This window comes from Eublepharis macularius, chromosome 7, assembly GCF_028583425.1.
Source record: "Eublepharis macularius isolate TG4126 chromosome 7, MPM_Emac_v1.0, whole genome shotgun sequence".
Classification (NCBI taxonomy): domain Eukaryota; kingdom Metazoa; phylum Chordata; class Lepidosauria; order Squamata; family Eublepharidae; genus Eublepharis; species Eublepharis macularius.
In genome coordinates this window covers 138355404-138380433 of record NC_072796.1, presented here as the reverse complement: position 1 = coordinate 138380433, position 25030 = coordinate 138355404, and the positions used below count along the sequence as shown (strand labels likewise).

General features: G+C 43.7%; 1 protein-coding gene across 3 annotated transcripts in view; it reads left to right on the top strand.

Moving 5' to 3' along the window:
- The window catches only part of TSNARE1 (t-SNARE domain containing 1), a 635428-nt gene that overhangs the window by 552984 nt on the left and 57414 nt on the right, over positions 1–25030 (top strand). For 2 of the 3 annotated variants that reach the window (XM_054984298.1, XM_054984299.1), the window contains exon 12: positions 2622–2725. In XM_054984298.1, the coding sequence (XP_054840273.1) occupies positions 2622–2717 (96 nt within the window). In that variant the 3' untranslated portion in view covers positions 2718–2725. Of the gene's footprint in view, positions 1–2621; positions 2726–19348; positions 19409–25030 lie in introns of those variants that run through there. The other variant, XM_054984301.1, reaches the window with a different exon arrangement.

Here is a 25030-nt window from a genome sequence, read left to right as displayed (position 1 = left end):
CAGGCCAATGGCCCATCCAGTCCAACACTCTGTGTCACACAGTGGCCAAAATCCAGGTGTCCTCAGGAGATCTGCCAGTGGGGAAGGGACACTAGAAGCCCTCCCACTGATTGCCCCCCCCCAACACCAAGAATACAGAGCATCACTTCCCTCGCCAGAGAGTTCCATCTGTAGATTATTATAAATACAATTAAACAACCAAACAAACAAAGGTAAGGTGGTTGTTGGGGGTTTTCCGGGCTGTATTGCCGTGGTCTTGGCATTGTAGTTCCTGACGTTTCGCCAGCAGCTGTGGCTGGCATCTTCAGAGGTGTAGCACCAAAAGACAGAGATCTCTCAGTGTCACAGTGTGGAAAAGATGTAGGTCATTAGTATCTACTCAGGAGGGGTGAACATAGCCTAACTCAAACAGGGCACAGTATCTTATTCCAGGACACCAAAATACTGGACAACACTTCCAACTACTTTGTCAGACTGCACAGGGAAGCCATTGAAATTCACAAGCATAAGCAAAACTTCAACAGGAAAGAAGAAACCTTAAGAATGAACAGAGCATGGGCTCCAGTTCTGAAAAACACCAGGCCAACAAAACACTCCACACCCGACAATAGCCCTGCAGAGAAGATTAGCACATCAAGCACCAATCCATATGCAAAAGAACCTCCTCAGGATTCAGTGAAGCCTCCCGCCATTAGCATTCCACACCCTGGGAAACTCTTACAGAATGACTCAGCTCAACCCCACCCCTCCTGAGTAGATACTAATGACCTACATCTTTTCCACACTGTGACACTGAGAGATCTCTGTCTTTTGGTGCTACACCTCTGAAGATGCCAGCCATAGCTGCTGGCGAAACGTCAGGAACTACAATGCCAAGACCACGGCAATACAGCCCGGAAAACCCCCAACAACCATCGTTCTCCGGCCGTGAAAGCCTTCGACAATACAAACAAAGGTAAGTTGTGTCAAATGCTCAGGACAAAGAAATGTCTCCTTCCTTCTTTCTCTTCTTCCTTCCGTCTTCCTGATCTACCGCCCGACCTTTTCCATCGTCCACAAAGGGACCATGTGCAACCTGGGTAGGATAGTTCCCAGGTGCTTGACATCTTCACTCAGTGATGGAGCAGGTGAGGTCCCAAGGTGAAGGAAGATTTTTTCTTCCTCCTGGCCTGCCAGGCAACATCCTTGTCACATCTGAGCAGCCACAGGAGTGAAGTTGCAGGGGGGAAGGAGAAGAATTTCTTTTTTTTTCTTTTTTCCTATTAGTTTTTAGTTCCATCTTATTCCGATAGCAGAGTTAATCAAAAATCTTACGTTTTTTGGTTATGAGATACATGCCATGCATTTCATTTCGTCTCTACAAATTCCATCATAGTCATATTATTTTTCACTAAGTTATTATCATTGTAAGTCTACTTCCTTTAATTCTAGTACTTTTTTTTCTTTCCTCCTTCATTTAATTGTGTTTTGCTAACATACAGTTATGTCCCTATGTTGTACTTCCGTTCAACCCATCTATAGAGCGGGGCCAATTTTTGTTTCTCGTCATGTTTGTTTTTTTTCTTTTATTAATTCTGTCAATGTGTCCATTTCTGCCGTCTCTAAGATGTTCTCTGTCAATTCTTCTTTTGTTGGTATATCTGTATTTTTCCAATATCTGGCATATACAATTCTTGCTGCTGTTATTATATGGATTATCAAATATCTATTTTCCCTATTTATCTCCTCTAGCATTATATTTAGTAGGAGCATTTCCAGTTTGAAGGGTATATTCATTTCTAGCACCTCTTGCAGCAATTCATGTATCCCTTTCCAATATTTCTTCACTTTTTTACATATATGGAAAAAGGTGCTGGTTTTCTCTTTACACTTCCAGCACTTATTGGGTGCTTCGTGATACATCTTTGCTAATTTTTCTGGTGTCACATACCACCTGTAGAACATTTTATATAGGTTTTCTTTGAAGGTGGCTGATTTTGTTATTTTGATATTTGTTCTCCATATCTGTAGCCATTGCTCCAAACCTATGCCATGCCCCAGGTTTTGTTCCCACTTTGCCATATGACCTTTTAGTGCCACCTTTTCTGTCTTCAATTGTTTCATGAAGGCATATAATTTTCTAATTAGTTTGGGAAGGAGAAGAATTTCTAGGAAAGGGGTGTAGTGCTTGCCTCATATAGTTGTTTGTCTTTGTGAGCAGCTGTAGCTTGGTTTCCAGACTCATGGATATTCATAAAATGTTAATTGCTGAAACTCTTTTTAAGCAAATGATATGACCCTTGAGTTGTATATTCCATTGAGAGGGTGTTCATATTGGTTGACAGTTTTGTGATAGGGCTTACGATAATTTTGCACATATAGAGGTGAAGCAAAAAAGGGGGCTGTCAAATGAGGCACATACTTCTGGATCATTTTCAGAAGTAGGATTGCCTACTTGCCTACACCAAGAGCTGTGAGTCTCACGTCTCCTTTCTCTCCTTATTTATCTAAACAAGTTAAGCAGGTCTCCAGTTGTCCCAGATATGAGACATTCCCTTTTTACTCCTTATGTTACCATGTCTGCAGCCTTCCAAGCCAAGGACCGTGTCTTGACTATATTCTCATTTTGCTTCATCTTTCAGCGACGAGCCAGGAAGATGAAGTGCTGTTTCATCGCAACAGGTCTGGTTGTTCTCCTGGTTGTTGTCATAATCATCACAGTTTCTGTCAAGCATTGAACGCCCAGGTAAATTTTTCACATGGATTTTTTTTCAGCTGTGGGGTTCTAATACAACTAGATGGTTCTATAAAGCCATAAACGGACTGGGACTAGCATACCTTAGGGACCGCCTCTCCCTGTATGTGCCCTAGAGAACGCTCCGATCAGCTGAAAAACATCTGCTGGTAGTCCCTGGCCCCAGGGAGGCTTGGTTGGCCTCGACCAGGGTCAGGGCCTTTTTGGTCCTGGCCCCAACCTGGTGGAACTCTCTGTCTGAGGACACCTGGGCCTGTCAGGATCTTCTATCATTTTGGCGGGCCTGTAAGACGGAGATGGTTGAGGCCAGGCATATGGTTGAGGCCAGCATGAAATCCTTCCTGAGCCTCCCACTGGTCTCCCACTAAGTGTGGGTTTATATAGTGTCCACTGGCCGGCTGCGTAGTGCCCATTCATTAGCTGACCCACGAATGAGTTGCAGGATGTTATCTGTCCTCTTCCCCCTGTATGTTGATGGGCAGGAATCTGAAATTGATCCTGTCTTGGGACAGTTATTATCTGTTTGTTGATTTTATAATATGAACAATTGTTTTATGAATTGTTGTTTAATATTTTATTGTATTTTTATAACTGTTGTACCTCACCCTGAGCCTGCTTGCAGGAAGGGCGGGTTAGAAATGTAAATAGTAGTAATAGTAATAGTAATAATGGTTCAAAGGCACAACTGTAGACTAAAACAGGTGAGTTCCCATTGCATTCATTCTTGCAACGTTCTTGAAAAGCAGGAGAAAATTTCACTTTTATGCTCTGGATCCCTTTCCATAAATGTGTAGATCATTAAATAATGGCTGGAGTTTGTCTCCTTTCTACAAGCTCTCGTTATCAGTATATGTTGACTTAAATAAAGGAAAACTCCATCCTGGTCAGAAGGATGGAGTTTTCCCTCTGTATCTCAATATCCCTAGCAACTCTTCTTCTTCTTTTGTTAGTAGAGAAATAAGCACTGTGATTGACCATTAGCCAGCTTTGGGGGAAGGACTGTGGCTCAAAAGTAGAGATGGGCACGAACAGCAATACGAAGAAAAAAAAGCCACAAACAGCCCAATCTGCTTTTTGCAAACAAGCTATTCATGAGGCCCCATTCTAAATGAACAGGTGGTCATTGCAAGCCTCATTCGTTGCTGTTCGTCAAGCCAGACAGTCTGGCACCTGCAATCAATTCCCTTGGCAACCGGAGGCAGGGACTGCCTGAACTCTGTCTGAACTCCTGCTGTTGCCCTGGAAACCCCAATCTAAGCACAATTTTGCTTGATAGGCAGGTCTTCCTTTCAAGTGTGGACCTCCAAATTTGTTATAACAAGGGAGCAAAGACCAGGGGGGAAGGGGGCTCCCAGCTCTGACTTTGCAGACAGTGGAGAGGGAGAGAGACAGTTGCTGTTGGCATTTTGATAGAGAGAGTGCATTGGAGCTTGAATTTTCTTTGTGTGTGGTGGGATAGGGATCTGCCCCTTCAAGTTCCAGGGCTGCTGCCAGGCTCTGGGCCAAGCTATTATTTATTATTGGTACCTTTCCTGGTGCCTGCTCAGGCCAGGTTTCTGGCAGTGGTGCGGTAGGGATCTTGACTTGGATGATGGCTGGAGGAGAGCCTGCTGGCCCCCACGAACAGCCAACCATGAACATGTTCGTGAACAGGGCCATGTTCGTGGTTGTTCATGAGTCCCTGTTCATGGATGGAAACGAACAACGAACATCATGTTTGGGTTTTTTCTGTTCGTGCCCATCTCTACTCAAGAGTACAGCACGTCTTTTGTATGCAGGAACCCCACGTCTAGTTACTGATAGCTTCATTTCAAAGACTGCAAGTTACAGAATTTGGGAAGGTCCCTTCTGTGCCTGAAATTGGAATACGACTATTAGAGAAGAAAAGCAAGGGACCCACTGGGACGAGGGGGGGGGATCTCATTTTCCTATCCCCACAATTTCCTTTTCCCTTCTCTGATAACTCTCATAGCTTCTCTCCCTTTCCTGATTCCTTCTCTCACCTTTCAGCCAACATACCCTTATCTACCTCCCAGTCATCTTTTTCTACCATGCCTCCCCGTGGCAGTCTTTCCTTGCACAGTTCCAGCCTCTGGGCAAAGCTGGGCCCAGTTGAATGGTACCAGCTGTCAGTCCAGTTGTATAGATAAGAACATGCAGGGCCCAATGAGAAACATGCAGGGCTCACCACATATACCATATGAATCAAGACATCACAAAAGAAGATAATTCTGTTTTCCTTCTGAAGTGCCATAAGCAGATTATATCATAGTAATTGGCCTTAGTTTTTTCTAGGTCCCATTGGACCCCAGTAATTTCCTTTCTCTATGTTTGGGTTCTAACTCCTGTGTTCTCCTGGGTCCTGAAACCCCTTGCTACTGTTACCTGTAACTCTCTAGGTTACTGTTCTTTACTTCTAGTGTCTGTTACCAAATTGATTTATTGTCCCAGAGACTTCCTCGGCACCTCTGTTGGTGCCTATGTGATCTGGGGCTATGTTATATGAGGCTAACCTCTTCCTTCCATCCCAATAAACATGTTTTTTTACAAAAATAATTGAACCAAAGTGAAGAAAACCTCTTGCAGTGCTTTCCGTTCCTTAGCAATAATTTGTCTAAAATACAGCTGGGACAGTTACTCAGTTCTCCGAAAACATCCCATTGATTCTTCCACTCAGTGAACAGAAAGGGGCCAGATGTGTCATGTATTGAGAGACCTTTGCTGTCTCTTTGCAACCCCCCTCCTTTAAGTGTGTCACTTCCTCCCCTGGGGCAGCTTTGAAGAGCAAGAAGAGAGCTCTGGAGACACTCCGGGAGATTGTTTGATCTGCCTCCTTCATCCTTGCAAGACTAGAACTGTAAATGGATAGCAAAAGCTGCCACAAATCTCTTAAACTGGATGGGCAATCAGTCCATGAATGATTGGCATGGCATTAATATATTTATTCCTTTAGGTTCAGCCTGAAACTTGCTTTAGGGAGAATTCACTAGCGAGCTTGGGATGTGTAATGTCCTCTTCTCTGACAAGCCCTGGAGTTAGTGAAAGCTAAAAGGGGGCTCATATAGCATTCCACACATCGTGATCACTAAAGCTAATTCATAACGAGGAAAACATTGTTGTCCTTCAAAAGACGCCTCTAGTTATGAATACTGATTAAATTAAAAACAAAACTTTACAATTCCAAGTAGTCCAGAAATCATATAACTCTTGTGTTAGATTTTAAAGTCTCCTAATGCTGAAAACAAATTGTATCTTAGAAAATATAGGGACAGTTGAGACCTAACAAGCAAGAGCATGCTCGAACAGCCAGTGATTTGGCTTATGTCTTGCTCACCAGTAACTCCCAGGGAGCCCATTCATTTGTTCGTTCATTTGTTTGTTCACTCGCTCACCTGGCAAGAGACTAACAGAAGTGGTTTGCCATTGCCTGCCGCTGCAACCCTGGTCTTCGTTGGAGGACTCCCATCCAATTATTAACCAAGGCTGACCCTGCTTAGCTTCTGAGATGTGACGAGATCAGGCTTACCTGGGCTATCCATGTCAGGGCACAATCATCACAGCCATACATAAATAATCTGAATCATACTAAGAAGACATAAAAAATAAACTATAATCATTTAAATCTTATAGTCATCAATCAAATCATATATCTATATAGAACTTGCTTATATATATTCTTGGTTTTTCACTTCTATTTAAATATCTTTATTCTATCATTTCCACTTCATTTCTAATTTTATTATAAATATATATTGCCAATCTCTTCTTTTTTTTCTTTTTTAATGCTTTCTGTTTTAATTTAAATTTATTCTTGATTATTCTTAATAATAGTAGTAGTAGAGAGTGCCCTCAAGTCATAGCTGACTTATGGCAAACCACCACAGAGGTGGTTTGCCGTTGCCTGCCTCCGCAACCCTGCAACTTTGTTGCAGGTCTACCCATCCAATTACAAACCAAGGCTGACCGTGCTTAGCTTCTGATATCTGACAAGATCAGGCTCACCTGGGCTATTGAGGTCAGGGCAATTATTCTTAATTTTCAGCTATATAGTCAAAAATACTTTCCATTTTTCTTGAAATTCTCAGATCGGCTTCTTACGTATATAAGATGATGATGATGATGATGATAACAACAACAGCAATAACAACATTCAATTTATATCCCGCTCTTCAGGACAACTTAATGTCCACTCAAAGTGGTTTATAAAGTAAGTTATTATTATCCCCACAACAAAACACCCTGTGAGGTGGGTGGGGCTGAGAGAACTCCAGAGAGCTGTGACTAGCCCAAGGTCACCCAGCTGGCTTTAAGTGGAGGAGTGGGAAATCAAACTTGGCTCTCCAGATTAGAGTCCTGCCGCTCGTAAACACTACACCAAACTGGCTCTCAATGAACAACTCAAATGGCTGTTGAACAGAAACTGCCTTCCAAAGGTCTTGTTGAGCCCCCCCCCCCCCTTTCCAGGGACATAGCAATTCCCCCTCAAATAAATACATGCAATTAGATAAACTGCCTTTTTTAATGAACTGATGATCTATGGCCTACCTATAACACCACCTGTTAGTGCTGGTTGCCTCTCTATGGGCTAACCCAAGGGAGCTAATATTATAGTCCATCCAACTATATCTGAATGCTCAAGCTGGCCAACCTGTAGCACCTAGAGAGAGAGCTAGAATCTGTGACTGACCCAAGGTCATCCTGCTGGCTTTAAGTGGAGGAGTGGGGAATCAAACCCGGTTCTCCAGGTTAGAGTCCTGCCGCTCTTAACTACTACACCAAACTGGCTCTCAGTTTGTTAGTTTTGCCATTGTCCTATACTTTTTTCATGTCCTATATCCTTTCATTCCTTTTGATCAGGACATCTTTCTGCCTTGCTGCAAATATTACACTTGCCACCATCACCATGTATTTAAATAATTCATTCTGTGTTTTTGTAATATCGATTGGTATATGGGAGCTTTTAGAACTGACAGTGGCATGGGATTGACCCTCTGAGGCCCAAGCTACAAGTGACGAATGACACTTGAACGGCAAGTGGATTGAGTGGAGGGCAAGTGAACAGGGAGAAATACACTTGCTGTTCAAGTGTCATTCGTCACTTGTAGCTTGGCCCACAGATGACTGAGGGCCAAGCTACACATGATGAATGACACTTGAACGGCAAGTGGATTGAGTGGAGGGCAAGTGAACAGGGAGAAATACACTTGCCGTTCAAGTGTCATTCGTCATGTGTAGCTTGGCCCTGATTCTCAGAATCAGGAGAATTCTGGGCTGTGGGACAAGCGTCCTGGCTCAAACTAGCTGAAGTTCCTTCCCCCATCCCTGACTGATCTTGAGATGGAAACACAATATTTGAAATTTCCATTGAACACCCTGAAGGGACTTTACACCCTGATACCATGGATTTTTTTAAAAAAGTTCCATAAGTGTGCACTTATCTGCTGGTGTTCAATTTTTTTGTTGTTCTCTCTGTGTTGCAGAAGAAGGTCAATTGTCTGCCAAAAAGCATGTATTCTAGGCTGGAGTTTTTCTTTGAGATTGTGCCATACAGTGGGCTATTTTTAACGGGTTTTCATTTTTCCTTTCATTATTTCTGGTACTCCACTGGTACTGGGGAAGTGCCGCACCTCAAATTCCCACAGATCCAGAGGAGTTAGCCGTGTTAGTCTGTAGCAGCAAAATAGAAAAGAGTCCAGTCGCACCTTCAAGACTAATCAACTTTACTGTAGCATAAGCTTTCGAGAATCACAGCTCTCCTCGTCAGATGGATCTGATGAGGAGAGCTATGATTCTCGAAAGCTTATGCTACAGTAAAGTTGGTTAGTCTTAAAGGTGCTACTGGACTCTTTTCTATTCAAATTCCCACAGAATTTGATGGAAAATGTAGAGGAGTGAAAGCTCTAAAGCTCTTGGGGAAATCTATTTGTGGCTACATTTGAAGCTTCAGAGATTGAAGAAGATGTGGGCAGGCAGTGTAGCTCAATGTTGGGGCAAGTAGATCTGGGAAACACAAACGGCCTGATTCAGTACACAGCATCTTCTTCACCTTGTCTAATCTACATAATATTGAGAGTAGACCAGCCCTGCGGATGAAAGAAATGGCCCCAATGACTCTGAAAACTGCTTCATCTTGGCAGATTTGTGAACCTTTCCACATGTTGAAATTCCCCACTCGCAAATGGCAGGTGTCTGGGCCCCATTTCTACCATATCGCTGTTTACTAGCAATTCTCCCTCGATATACCTCGTGCAGCATTCTGTTTCCAGCAACATGGTCCATTCCGCACACTATCATTCACAAGGGCCGGTGGTAATGCAACGCCACCGCCACAGCAATTCCCCTCTATGAGGAAATGTTGAATGAAGCCATAATTCAGCCTAACGAATGTTGTAAATAAGGGCAAAACACGGCCAGGTCTGTTCCGTGGAATTGCTCTTGCTTCGCAGATTGATGCCATGGGGCCAGTTTGCTTATTGGCTTTCTGTTTTTTACCACCGCCTCATACGTTACTTAGTTGGTGGGAGAGCAGACCAGATTGCGGAGCTATTTTCGCCTTCAGAGCTATGGGGATTTCATCATATTTGCCAGCTGCCAGTCACTGGACAAGAACATACCCCTGCCTCAGCCAGTGAATTTGGGCCCCCTATGAACAAGATCTCCTCCAGTCCAATAAAAAGGGAAATGACTCTCTGTCTTTGAAAATACTCTTCTCAAAAAAATCACATATCCTCTTAGTTCTTTTTATTAAAAAAATATTTTCTGCATCTTTATGCAACCCTTTTAGCACCAAGGAGAGCTTTTCCATGATTCTCTAGGGTAAGTTTTGTCAAGCTTAAATGCTCTCTGCTTGTAAAATACAGAATTCCCCGTTAGATTCCAGCGTGGGATGTGAAAATTTGTCCTCTTTATTTCCATGGGTATTTCAACCTGATCCTATAGAAATTTGATGTTTTGCAATGCAGATCTGAATGATTTCTTCTCGTTGCATGTGAACTATTTATTTTTAATTTTAATAAAAGTTCAAAACTAAATAATCCACTAATGCAAGGTGTTCTATTAACTATTAACCTATAACCTTGTTAATTTGTGAAAACCATAAGCATATAGAACAGGGTTTGCCAGCATGATGCCCGTGGGTGCCATGGTGTCTAGCAGTATTTCCCCTGGCACCTGCATAGCTTTTCAGAATGTGGATGGAGCCATTGTAAATCACAGTTTGTTACTGAAAAGGAAAAGAGTCCAGTAACACCTTTATGACTAACCAACTTTACTGTAGCATAAGCTTTCGAGAACCACAGTACTCTTCATCAGATGCATGGAGGGTAAGAAGAAACTGGTCAGATATATATAGGTGGAGAGGGGAGGGGGGAGTAGATGCAATCAGTAGCTTGTGATAATGGGATCAGTTTGCTTCTGATAATGAAATCAGTTACTTCAGCTAATGAGATAACCATTCATAGTCTCTATTCAATCCAAGTCTGACTGAGTCAAATTTACATATGAATTCCAATTCAGCAGCTTCCTATTGGATTTTGCTTTTGAAAGGTTTCTGTTGAACTACAGTGACCTTTAAGTCCTTGATGGAATGTTCTGCATCTACTCCCCACTCCCCTCACCACCACCTATGTATATCTGACCAGTTTCTTCATACCCTCCATGCATCTGATGAAGAGAACCATGGTTCTCGAAAGCTTATGCTACAGTAAGGTTGGTTAGTCTTCTGGATCTATGAGTTTGTTGTTGGCTGCCCTTATTCAAATGAAAGGGATTCCCATGGTGGCAGTAACAACTGCAGCCACTGGAAGATCAAGAAGACTGGTCAGCACGTGTGTCCCCTTCTGGCTTCTGGCACCCAAGCTCCTTTCCATGCCCCCTTCTGGCTTCCCTTTTGTTAACCCCTCCCCTTGTCTTTCTACCCCCCATCAGGATTTCCTTCCTTTTTGTTCCCCTTCTGTGATGCTTTTGCAAAGTAAAAATGAAGGTATCATGTTTGGCTCCACCTCCTGTGGCAGCCGTTTGAGGTTTGGCTCCACCTCCTGTGGCAGCCATTTTGGATCATGCTAACCACCCTCTCTTGAAATTCCACAGGTGTCCACGGGCTCAAAAATGTCGGGGACCCCAATACATAAATGTAAAATAATCAAACCAGATCTGTCCCATTTAAGTCAGTTCCAACAAAGAATACATATCTTGTAATATTACACGAGAAAGAACCTAATAACCTATTCTAAAGTAGATTGTTCGGTATGCTGTTCTACGAACTTATGAAGCAGCCAAGTCAGACCGTCGTCAACTTAGTTGGCTCAGTATTTTCTACTCTGACTCTCAGCAGATCCTCAAGTTGTCCTCAATTTTTTTGCTACTTGAAATCCATGAACTGAGTTTGTGAACTTCTGTATTCAGAGTTAATGTTCTACCACTTAACTCCAGGCTGGATTTAACGTAGCCAGTGTTAATGACTCCCAGTTTGGTGTAGTGGTTAAGAGCTCGGGACTCTAATCTGGAGAGCCGGGTTCGATTCCCCACTCCTCCCCTTCAAACCAGCTTTGTGACCTTGCGTCAGTCACAGCTTCTAGCAGCTCTCTCAGCCCCACCCACCTCACAGTGTGTTTTGTTGTGGGGATAATAACAACATAGTTTGTGAACTGCTCTGAATGGGTGTTAAGTCATCCTGACGGGCGGTATATAAATGGAATGTTGTTGCTGTGTTGTTGTTATGTTGTGTTGTTGTTATATACTTTTTGAAAATATGCTTATTTTGATGGCACCACCTTGCCGCTCTCGATATAGACAAATCTCACTGGGGAAGACTTTAGATTTTACGCCCTGCCTGTCAGCCCTCTGGTTGGCTGCTGTGTGAAACAGCAGGCTGGACTAGGTGGACTGCTGATCTGATTGTCTAGAGCACCTCTTACATTTTAATGTCCATTGCAACACACAAATGCAGTTCTAGAACCTTGTCATTTCTCAGCGCTATTATTTTTCACCTAACTTTTAATATCTTAGCATTTCGAATGCTCTATCACGTTTCCCATTCAAAGCCACAGTCTCGTCTATTCTTAGCGTTATTAAAACAACTGACATCGCTGGCATTTTGATTAGCTGCTTTCTTCTCCAAGAGTGCCTGACTGTGACAAAACGATGATAAAGGACCAAAATACAGGCCAGGATTGAGGTAATGCAGCCATGAGTAAAAATTAAAAAGTTGCATTCAAAGAGCTGTTAGGAGCTTTATTGGCTATTTAGTCCAACCACCTGCTCAGAGCTAGAGCATCCACAACAAAGCATCCCAGCCTCTACTTGGAGATCCAGTTTGGTGTAATGGTTAAGAAAGACGGGACTCTAATTTGGAGAACTGGGTTTGAACCCTCACGCCTCCGCTTGAAGCCAGCCGGGTGACCTTGGGTTAGTCACAGCTCTCTCAGAGCTCTCTCAGCCCCACCCACCTCACAGGGTGATTGTTGTGGGGATAATAATAACATGCTTTGTAAACCGCCCTGAGCGGGTGTCAAGGTGTCCTGAAGAGTGGTATATAAATCAAATGTTATTATTATTATTATTATTATTATTATTATTATTATTATTATTATTACTATCTCTCTCTCTCTCTCTCTCTCACACACACACACACACACACTAAACGATGGATTTCATTGTTGAACTGTTTTTACCATTAGGTAGTTAGTTTCCGGTGAGTAGCTGTGTTCGTCTGAAGTAGAGGAGCAAAATTCAGGTCCAGTAGCACCTTAAAGACCAGCTAGATTTCCAGGGTATGAGTTTTTGAGAGTCAAAGCTACCTTCATCATCTTCAGGAAGGAGCTTTGACCCTCGAAAACTCATACCCCAAAAATCTAGTTGGTCTTTAAGACAGTACTAGGCCCGAGTCTTACCATTAGAAACGTTATCCTAATGTCCAGCCAAAATGTCCCTTCCTGTCAATTAGCCTAACGCGAAAGCACTCCTAAGCAGGTTCACTCCAAAGTTATTATTTTTATTTATTATTTATTTAAGTCGTTTAGAGTTTGCCTTTCTCACTGAGACTCCAGGCAGATTACATAGTGTGAGATTAGTACAGTCAATATCATGAACATTTCCATAAACAATGCCACAGGGTAAATAGATAAAAGTTCACAAAGACATAGCAGGATCCAATACAATGTCGTGGTGAGGTCTATAGTTCCTAACTCATTAGCGAAGCATCTGAGACCCCCTCCCTACCATACAGCCCTCCTAGCTGAGTAAAAAACCTTTTTGAATTATTCAGTTTTGCATTGTTTGTGGAAAGCCAGGAGAGTGGGGGCTCTCCTGACCTCCTCAGGCAGGCCGTTCCACAGGGCAGAGGCCACCACAGAGAAGGCCTGTGTATGGGCGGCTCTCGATTTTGCTTATGTGCAGGGTGGCACCTGCAAGAGACCCTGTTCGGAAGAGCAAAGCTGCCAGGAAGGAGCATAGGGAGGGAGGCGGTCGTGTCGATATGAGGGACTTAGGCCGTGAAGAGCTTTGTAAGTGATAACCAATACCTTGAACTTAGCACTGTAACTAATGGGTAACCAATGGATCAGCTGCAGGATGGGAGTGATGTTCACGAACTTGCTCGCTCCTGATAACAGTCGAGCCACAGTGTTTTGCACCAATTAGAGTCTCCTGGTTAGTTTAGATGAGAAATCTATGTATAGTGCATTACAATATTCTGATGTTACCATAGAATGGATCCAGGTGGCCAAGTTGGCTGTACTGAGGTAAGAAGCCATTTTCCAGACTAGGGAGAAGTTGTGTCATATATCTCTGTCTACATATCTGCCATGAGTATTTTCTGTATTCTGTGCTCTGTACTGGTCCTCCGAGAGTATGTGAAGTTGCATAGCGGTGGCCTGTTTGGCTGGGAGTTGCTTATCTTACAAGTGCCTACTGTGGTGTCTACTTTCAATTTCGCAGCTGCTCGAGAATGTGTCCTTGAGTGCCAGCTGAGCCTGGAAACTGAAAATGTCTTCATTTTTGCTTCTCTCTACCAGTTCTTCTCTCCTCCTGTCTCAACCCCCTTCCCCCCCTCTTCCTGACTCCTTCACGCCAGAATCCTAACCATCCATGTCCTAAAGGCGGGAACTTTCCCTATAACTAACCCCTCTAACTCTATATACGTTACTTCTGCCAATACCCTTGTCTATGCATGCTGATACTGATGGATCTCTAATAAAGTAACTTTAACTCATACACTGGAATGTGTGCAGTGGAGTACTATGGGTATCAAACTGCCAGAACCTTCAGGTTGTAGAAAGCATGTTGTGTGGCTACCTTAACTTGTTTTTCTAGTAGCAGCGCTGGATTCAGTATAATCCCTAGGCCTTTAAACGAGTCTGCAAGGGTCAGACTCCTGCTCATGTTATTAGAATTGCACCCTATATCCAGTCTGGAGTAGCTGAGGAGATATCTTTGCCCTCTTCCTTGTGACAGTCCTTCAGTTATTGCACTTGTAACACACGTGAAAATAATTTGTACATCTCTCCTGTGGGGACATGAATTAGTTACTTGTTTGCTAGAGGGAAGTTGCCTAAACATTGTGGGGAGATGAAGGAGAACATAGAACAGAGATGACCGTTTTTTGTGGAAGCCCTGTGATAATCATACGTTTGGGTCAGTTTCCACCAGTTCTTTCTTCCTAACATAAGAAGAGCCCTGATGGCTCAGATCAGCGATACGTCAAGTCTAGTCGCTTTCTCACACAGTGCCCACAGTTACTCTGGAGGGCCAACAACAGGGTATAGAGGCATCTTCCCTAGGACCAATGCTTTGGGTAGACATGTGAGACATGCGATGAGAAGGGGGATTCTGGAACATAGGTGTCTCGCATGAGCTGAACATTTCGTTTGGACCTGACCTAGTATCTTCAGCTCTATCCTCAGTTCAAATAACATTGCATTCTGTCCAAGATAAGAGACGTCTTCTTGAAACCGGAGAACGTTGCTCCTAATTCTACCTTAGCGTTTTGATTATGCCGGGGAATCAGTGCCGTATAACCTCCCCAAGCACGGGTAAGGCACCACGGCCACCAGGATCCTGTGATGTTGTGCTTGAATAACAACACAATTGTAGCATTTGCATTTGGGCTCCCTGGAAAAATCTTTGTGTCTGGTGTAACACTCTCAGGGGGGGGGGGAACAGTTCTCAGGTCCGTTTAGCTTTTTTCCTACCGCCATGTTACAATATTAAAGATATTTCTCCAAATAACAAGTAAGTTATATTGACCTTCGACTCCAGATGTATTTTCTGTTGCTAAAATCAAAAAGGCAACAAAGGTAATGGTGGCTTTGCATGTTCCTGTTTGCTTCTTCGTAGAAACAGCTTCTTCCCCCAGTATTTTTGTGTTCATAAACAGAGTGGAAGAAAAGGTGTGCATTAAACTGTAGGTGCATAAATTTCTATGAAACACCACAAAAAGCAGGTATCTGATCACTGTGATGTGTAGAGTATGTTAGATGAGTAAGTTGATGGTACGTTGGCAGGTCAGCGTCGAGAATTACAGGGGGATTGGCTCACTGGTGCCATCATTACATAACCAGTAACACGCTGGCACCACTCCCCATGTGCCTGGAAGTGATGTTAGCGAGGGGATGCTGGGGACACTCCAGCATTTGGCAAAACTCTATGGTTTAATCCTCCTCCCACTGCAGATCCCTATTATACGACTCATAAACCCCCAGGAACCAAATTTCAGGGACTTCATAGGGCTGCAGCATGGGGGGGTGGGGATTGACAGAAATCATTGTCCCCTCTTAAGAGAACTTAGAAGGTTGCACTGATTTTCACCAATCCCCCCCCTTTAGAAATTACGTGTAAATTTGCAATCTGTTGTTTCCCAGAGGAATGACAAATATGATACGATGATGAAGGAGAGCTTCTTCCTTCCATGATGGCTTTCATGTGAGTGGAGGACTGGAGCGTCTTCTCTTCATATGCACAGGTCTCTCTTGGATGCATGCCAGCTCGCACAACAAGGACCCTCCGAATAAGCAGATGTCTTGCCCTGAATAAAATGAACCGCTTTCAAACGGTCGTCACAAAGCAATATCTTCTGGGGAGAATGTGCTCGTCTCGTGGCTGAGCGCTCTCCGTGAGTTGCCTCCCCTTGCGTGAGTCATCCATATCGTGCGCTGGGGTAGTTTACGTTCATCACGGCATGAAATGAACAGCATTTTGGCACCAAGGAGTTGAAATCAGTTTCGCAATTACAGGTTGTGTTTTCATAGACTTGTAATTCAAAAAGAATTTGCTGAATTTCTTACGCCTGGCTGCGAAGCCTTTAACTCAGCCCTTAGCTGCAACCAAAACATATCTAAGTCAGAATTGGGGACATCACATGAATCCCACAGGTTCAGTTTCCAGTACGTATATTGCAATGAGGCTGGGGCAGAAACAAGCCTTCTGGCCGGTCTCCTGCTGACGGGCGGGGGGTAATGTAACCCCTCTGTTTCTCTTCCCACTGGTTGAATCATCTTATTCATCTGCTTACCTTCCCTCCTTGGCTAGGGTTAAGAAAGTATAGCTGCCATTTAGGGTGATGTTTTATTGAATTGAATCGTTGTTATTTATGATTTTATTGTTGGTTTTAAATATTGTTGTTATCTGCCCTGAGCCCACTCGTGGGGAGGGCAGAAGACAAGTTCAATCAATCAATCAATCAATCAATCAATCAATCAATCAATCAATCAATCAATCAATCAATCAATCAATCAATCAATCAATCAATCAATCAATCAATCGTGCTGATGTAGAAAATTCTCCTGGAAGGCCTTCAGTTGCTGATGGTGGCCCAACCCTTTCTATGAACCTCCTAAACCCGCTCTATAAGAACACCCTCTTAGAGCCAAGCTACAAGTGATGCCTTACCCAGCTTGGACACTTGTCAGCTCCCCTCAAGTTTTGATGGGAAATGTAGGCGTCCTGGTTTTACAGCTTGGCTCTCCATTACAGCTGCAAGACCAGGATGCCTACATTACCCATCAAAACTTGAGGGGAGCTGACAAGTGTCCAACCTGTGTCTGGCGTCACTTGTAGCTTGGCTCTTATTTGTTTCTGTTGAGGGTAGAGGGAGGAAGACTTCTCCAGGTAAAGTTAAAATGCTACTGTTGTGTACTGAGCCTGGAGCTCAGAATGATTGTAGCCCAGAGTGATTTCAGCCAAAACAAGGTTCTTTATTGCAACCCAGAACAGACAGATGACAGCAGATGCTACTCACTAGATGACACTACACCAACACACTGCAGAACAGAAGCCCTCAATATATACACGTAAACCCCGCCCCAAGAATAGCCAGTGACCAATAGGAACACATACTTTAGAATTCCCTTATTAGCATGGACTATATACAATGTATTATACAGGCAGGCCACTGATTGGTCTTTATTTGAGAGGACCGATTGGCTGCTGCCCCCTGAAAGTAACCAATGGATATGCAGATGAATATAACCAATGAGAATGAAGTGCAGGCAAATGTAATAAATGAGAATGAAGTGCATTAGGAACCTTGACATCTCATGAAGCTCAACACAACGCATAGCATTTAATATGATACCGTACAGCCTTTAACTCAGCCCAATACACAACAGCTACCAAAGAAGAAATCCTGTTGAATGTGGCCATTGCAAGCTTGCAGTGTTTGTATTCTGAGCCTGGGAATTATAAAATTCTGTGGCTGCAACTGGGAGAAGCTGCATCCCTGGAAAGAGGGGTTTTTTCATGTTTTCTCTCGTCCTGATCACTGTCTTTCAATGCTATTGAACTCTCTAAGAGTCTCTGTACAAAAGACATCTGACACGTGAAGAACACGTGTCGGAAGATACAATGTTAGCCGGGAAGGGTAGTTTAAAAAGACAGAGATGGTGGCAGTGGCAAAGGCTTTGCTATATACTGGAGCTGCCTGAAGGGGCTGTGAAATGCCAGAAGGGAAATGTCAGCCCATGATTACCTCTCCAGCTCCAAGCCCAGCTCTGGAAGGCAGCTCCAGCCCCTTTCCATTCCTCACTGCCCTCTGGTTGTGATCCCACACAGTTTTAGACAGGAGAGGTGAAACTGACAGAGCCTTTTGAGAGGCAAAGATGAAATTAACAAACCCTCTGAGGAGTGATCTCCACCGGTTTTGTCTTTTTAAACTACACTTCCTGGCTCACATTGCCTCTCACTACACTTGACAAACACATGCCAAGACGTCTCGAGTAGAGACTCTAATATACTAGGATAATGTAGTTTTCTCATTTTTATATGTACAGACATGTGAGTTCCCACCTGCAGTCTGAAGTGGTACAGCCCCACCCACAAGTTGACTACTATCTCATCTGATGTTTGTGAGGCCAATGTCTAATTTTGTTTCTTCTGTCCAAAATCTCCCACTTTGTGTTCCATCAGCTTCTCTCCTTTGCACACAGATCCTCGCCTCGCAAGTAGCTTGTCCTCTCTCTTTGGCTACCATTGCTCCTCCACAGCCAGCCAGCCCAGCGCATGGATACTGATCTGATGCTGTGTAAACCTTTATCTTTTTCCAAATCCTCCTGCAGAGGCCACCCTCAGCACCTAGCCCTCTTAGGACATGAGTGAAGGCACAGAGTTAATCAAGCCCACATTAAGGAGGTATTGGCATTCAGGTAGCATGCTCCCTTCTGTCACCAATTTTTGCATTGCAGTCTGCACGTCTTCAGACTTGCCAGTTATCCGGTATCGTTTCCATGGAAACGACCTCCTTCCCACAGAGACCTGCACAGATCCAAAGCAGGCACCTGAGAAGGGGCTGTGGTCTAGGAATGCTCGAACACCTGCCAGTTGGCTCACTTCTCGTTCGCCTGTGGCAATCAGGCAGCCAATGAAACAACATGCTGTTTGGCTATTTGCAACATGTTCATAGGTATTCTTGAGAACAGGCGACTTGCAGCTGCCAGAAGCCGACCCACAGCTGATGAGGGATCAGTCAAGAGTCTACTTCTGATCTCCTGCTGGCTAAGTTTTACTCAGTACCCTGCAATTTGGAGAGGGGGAGCAAAATCCCACGCGATCAGCAGGAAGTTGAGTTCTACTGATCTCCCATTCTGGAAACTTTATTGCCTTCCAGACCTGTAGGCATGCAGCAAATTTAGCACATGGTGGTGGCGGGGGAGATCAGAAGTCCAGATGATTTCCCTTCTCTCCTTTCCACCCCAAGCTGTCAGCTTGAGTTGTAGAGGCTCTTTCTCCTTTCCTGTTGTAATGCAGACACTAAAAGCATTGCTTCTGTCCTCCATAATCTTGGGTGGTGGGAGAGAAAAGCACTCTTTCTCCTTCTCTTTTGCAAATGCAGGTCAAAAGCATAGCTTTCGTGCCTGCCCAACTTGGAGGGGGGAGAGAAGAACTCACCTTTGCAACTTCACTTTGTAACTAGTTTTGCTGAGCAACAAAGCCTGATCAGCAGTCTGCTTCTGACCTGTAAACTTGTTCGGCAGCTGTTTGAGTGGCTTGATGCAATTTGAACATATTTATTGGTCCATCTATATTGCTTGCTCGGACTGGCAGAAGCTCAGAAGGGTCTCAAGTGGAGAAATGTCTGACCAGCAAATGTTACCTGCTTTGATTCTTTTAACTGTACTATCCTAGATCCGGACATAAATGGATGACAGATTACTTCACGGAAGAATATTTTGTTGAAGAACTTGCATTTTTAGAAAGTGAAGTGAAAGCTGCACTCAAAGTAATTGGGAGGAAGAAATCATCTGGAGTAGATGGGGCATCGATAAAGCTATTTCAAGCTACCAAAATTGAGTTCATCAAAATCTTAACAAGCATCTGTCAACAAATATGGAAAATAATATGATGGTCCACAGACTGGAAATGCTTAGTATTCATTCCAATGATGACAGATTACTTCACAGAAGAATATTTTGTTGAAGGACTTGCATTTTTAGAAAGTGAAGTGAAAGCTGCACTCAAAGCAATTGGGAGGAACAAATTGTCTGGAGTAGATGGGGTATCGATAGAGCTATTTCAAGCTACCAAAACTGAGTTAATCAAAATCTTAACAAGAATCTGTCAACAAATATGGAAAATAAAACAATTGCCCACAGACGGGAAATGTTCAGTCTTCATTCCAATTCCAAAAAAGGGGGATGCCAAAGAGTGCAGCAACTATCGGACTATTGTGTAATTTTCCCATGCAAGCAAAGTGATGTTCAAAATCCTACAACAAAGTCTCTTACCATATAGGGAATAAGAAATGCCAGATGTTCAAGCTGGATCCAGAAAAGGAAGAGGCACCAGAGATCACATTGCAAATGTGTGATGGTTAATGGACCGTATCAGAGAATTTCAGAAGAAAATCAGCCTGTGTTTTATAGATTGCAGCAAAGCTTTCAGCTGTGTGGTTCATGAAAAGCAATGGATGGTGTTAAAAGAAATGGGGGTGCCGCAACATCTGATTGTTTTGATGTGCAACTTGTACGGACAAAAGGCTACTGTTAGCACATAATATGGGGAAACAGAATGGTTTCCATTTAGCAAAGGTGTCAGACAAGAAGGAGGAGGAGGAGGAGGATAATAACTGCACTTATTAGTGCCTCACCCAGAGCGGTGAACAAGTTAGTGTTAGCATGATCCCCACAAAACAGCTGAAGAGCTGGGGCTAAGAGGAGTGGCTTACCCAAGGCCACCTACTGAGCTCATGGTAGGAGTGGGATTCAAGCCAGTAGAGTGCTGATAAATATTTTCTCCTTATCTGTTCAACCTATTTGCAGAACAAATCGTGAGGAAAGCTGGATTAGACTTAGGTGAACATGGAGTGAAAATGGGTGGAAGGAAAACTAACCATTTGAGATATGCAAGTGACATATTACTGGCTGAAAATAGTGAAGACCTGATGAAGTTAAAGGAAAAGGTGCCAAGGCAGGATTACCACTGAACATCAAGAAGACTTGACAGCACATAACACATACACGCATGATAGATCCAGCCATTATTTTCAAATGAAATGGTTTTGCAGTGTTTAATATCATTATTTGAGTCCAGTAGCACCCTAAAGACCAGGGGTGGCCAAACTGCAGCTCGGGAGCCGCACGCAGCTCTTCTAGATATATTGTATGGCTCCCGGAGGTCTCTGAGTATTGCTGTGGCTGTACAGTTTATTTAGTTTAGTTTATTTCCCTCTCTCCCCTTCTTTCCTTCTTTCTTTCCATGTCTTTCATATTTACAATAAAAATGTTGGGGTTGCTAGGTCCGACTCAGAAAATACCTGGGGATTTTGGGGGTGAACTTATCAAGGATGTGATACCACTTTTGTCAAAGGTCAGGAGACGGCTCTTCTCAAGCTCCACCCCTTCTGATTATGTCACTTCCAGCATACTGCACCCAAACCCCACCCTTTCCTGTGATGTCACTTTCAGACCACTCCCCCAAACCCAGCTCTTCATCTGAAGTCACTTCAATGCATCATGTCTTGCGGCTCTCAAACATCTGAGAGTCTGAGCCAGTTTGGTGTAGTGGTTAAGAGCAGCAGGACTCTTATCTGGAGAGCTGAGTTTGATTCCCCACTCCTCCACTTGAAGCCAGCTTGGTGAACTCGGGCTAGTCATGGCTCTTTGGAGCTCTCTCAGCCCCACCCACCTCACAGGGTGTTTCGTTGTGGGGATAATAGTAGCATACTTTGTAAACTGCTCTGAGTGGACATTAAGTTGTCCTGAAGGGCGATATATAAATCAAATGTTATTGTTATTATTATTATTATTCTATGTGGCTCTTGCATTAAGCAGGTTTGACCACCCCTGCTAAAGACCAGGGTATGAGCTTTCAAGAGTCAGAGCTCCGTTCCTCAGGCATAGGATAAGTGGTTTGTACTGAATTTTTAATTCTCATTCCCGTAGGTATAATGCCCAGTCTTTTGCATTTCTAAGGAAAGCGATAACAGTCTAAACCTGTGCAAGATTTTTTGTAATGCTGATAGATTCCCAGTCCAGGTGACTGAATATGTTGCTTTCCATGAAGATAGTTCCAGGTGGGCAGCTATGTTGGTTTGCAATCAAAGAGCAAGATTCCGGTCCAGTAGCACCTTAAAGACCAACTGGATTTCCAGTGTGTGAGCTTTTGAGAGTCAGAGCTCCTTTTATCAGATCATAGTGTAATGTGTTCAGGGATGTTAATGCAGCCAATAACCATTACCACTAGACTTAATGGGTAATACATTTAAAGGGGCACAGGTTTTTTCCAGGTGAGCATTACCAGAGAACTCTTCATGCAGCCACTGTACACCATAAAGATTTGGGAGGAGATGCATTCTTGCAGCATTTGGAAAAGTCAGTCTCATCTAGAGCACGCCACAGCAGAAAGCATAGCAAAGTCCTCTGGGATATTCTCATATGACTCACGTGGTGGGTGCCCAAGATTGGTGTGTGAACACAGCCAAGATAAGGCAGGACCACTGTTTTGGAGAACCTCAGTATGACATAGTTGGCTTGTGTTCAATTCAGTGGATTCTGAAATTTAAAAGATACGGTATGTGGAGGGGGTATGTGGAGGAAGAGGTATTTTTATTGACGTAAATTGGGGTTTTTTGCTTGCTAAAATGCAGTTTTCTGAATATTTGGGGGGAAATTTTGCAGATGAGAGGAAGTCAATAGAACTATAGTTGGCATAAAAGAGAAGGAGAGCTACCCTCTCATAATCTCTAACTTTCCAAACTTCCTTTCTTCCCAGCTATGTATGCAGCCAGCTGTAGAGGGGAGTGGGGAAAAAAACTTTTAAAATGTTTTCAGAAAAGGATATTCTTGAAGAAGTATTAAACAAATTCAGCTGTGTCCATTCCAGCGTGCTGCATTTCCGCCCACGCCCGCTCCATTTTTGCAATCAGATATGATTTGGGTATTTTGCTTTATACCTCCTACTCTTTTCATAAAAGTAGATAGTCATATTCAGGCGGTGGATCTTAACGCAGCTGATTCATCAACTCTTCCACTTCCAAAGCAGGATAGATCTGGCCACAGTTACTCATCCCCTTAGTGACATCCTTGCCGACCCATGCTACTCTAATTTTTAAAATGGATTACTATAAAGGCAGCCATTGAAGGTAAACTGATGCCAGGTGCCGCATGTCATAGGATAACCAACACGAGTTTCTGGGAGCATATAAAAGCAAAGCGACAACTTATTTGATTGCAGGTGCAAGTCAAAATGCTGTGTTTTTTTGTTTAACCTATAAAACACTTTATGACTGGGCTGGGACCCACATACTTGAAGATCTGTGTATCTCTCTCTCTGTCACACATACCCCAGATCTCTTTGGTAAGCTCTAAAACTGTTTTGGCCCTGATCATCTGATCCAGGGGTCATTTCGTAGAAAAAGAGCAGGAGGAACTCAGTAGCATAACTCATTAGCATAACTCATTAGTGTATGCCACGCCCCTTGCCATCACTGGAAGTGTGTCATTAGCATAACTGATTTGCATATGCCACACCCCCTGACATTACCTATCCTGGCTGTTTTGGACCCAGTCCTGGCCATTCAGGGCTGAAATTGGGCCCAAAATGGCAAAAAAGGGCTGAAAATGGCCAGAAGGGGCCCAAAATGGTCAGGATCAGGCCGCTGTTGAGTGGGAGAGTGATCCCGTCAGAGGCCTGATCTCAGCCGTTTTGGCCCCAATCCAGGCTGAAACGGGCCCAAAATGGCCGAGAGTCAGGTGGGTGGGGCCACCTGACATGTGACCTCTTTGGGGAACCACCAGAACTGCGTTCCTGTGTATTCCCTCTTGAAATGAGCCCTGATCTGATCCCATGAAACTATGTTACGCCAATGTAAACCTTTGGTCCATCTAGCTCAGTAATGCTTCCTTTGACTGGCAGTGCCTCTGCAGGACCTCTTAAAATGGTTCCCAACAGTTCTTCCTCAAGATCTTTTTAGGGATGCCAGAAGGACTTTCCGAGTGGAAATTAATAAAGTCCCTTCCCTGAACTCCACCCCCAAACTATCTCAGATGGTTCCGCCTCAATTTGAGTTCAGACGGAACTCTCTTTTCCCATGTGCTCTGCGTATCAGAACGGCATTGGTACTCTTACAGTGTAATCCTATGCAAAGGTACTCCAGTCTAAGCCCACTGAAGTCAATGGGTTTAGACTGGAGTTACTTTGCATGGGATTGCACTGTTAGTGTACTCTTTGGTATGGCTGATTCATCAAGGACTTATGGTTAGTTTGCAAGTTGTTTCAACATTTTTAAACAGTTAGCTGGTGGCTGCCTTGAATGTAGGAGATGTGGAGGATGTTGTGGCTCAGGAGCAGAACATCTGCTTTGTGTACAGAAGGTCCCAGGTTGAGTCCCTGCTGTCTCTACAAAGGTAATTCCAGGATAGACCACAGTAAAGTTGAGTGGGGGGCATAATGGACATAAGTCTGACATCAGAAACCACAACATTCAAAAACCAGTGGGGGAACTTTTTAACATTCTAGGACATTCAGTTACTGATCTAGAAGTAGCAACTATCCTGCAGAGGAATTTCAAACGGGGATTAGAAAGAGAGACTGCTGAACTGCAACTGATAACAAAGCTCAAGACAATGCATCCACCTGGACTGAATCAAGACATTAGCTTCCTGTCTCATTACCAATGCTGATTTCTCCACACCTACTACCCCTCTGCATACCCCACCCAATCCAATCACGCCTGCTATTGGCATTCACCAGCTTTTGTCACTTACCTGCTGTTAAAGCCAGCTGGGTAACTTTAGGTCAGTCACCGTTTCTCAGAGCTCTCTCAGCTTCACCCACTTCTCAAGGTGATTGTTGTGGGGATAATAATAACACACTTTGTAAACTGCTCTGAGCGTGACATTAAGTTGTCCTGAAGGGCAGTATATAAATCAACCGCTGTTGTTGTTGTTGCTGTTGTCGTTGTCATTTGGCATCTGACATCACTCCACTCTCCAAGATATAAGGACAGATGGACTCACATCCTAACTGTATCTGAAGAAGTGAGCTGTGACTCACAAAAGCTACCACAAATTTTCTTCGTCTTATAGGTGCTACTGTACTCTTGCTCTTTTCTAGACCACAGTAAGACACTGTTTGCAGAACTGTCTTGGAAGAATTCTCAGAAATTGTAAGGCGCCTGTGATCTCAAACCAAGAATTTTGGGAACAAGGGACCCCGTCTTCCGTACTTCCTTTGTCGCTGCAGATGAGCAAATCACTCAAGCAAGGCCTGAAAAAAGCTACAGTACCCCAGTGCAAGAGAACACACCAGAACTGCATAGTGGGTCAGGCCAGCCACAGGTACATGACTGGGGCAGCCATTGAGAGCAGA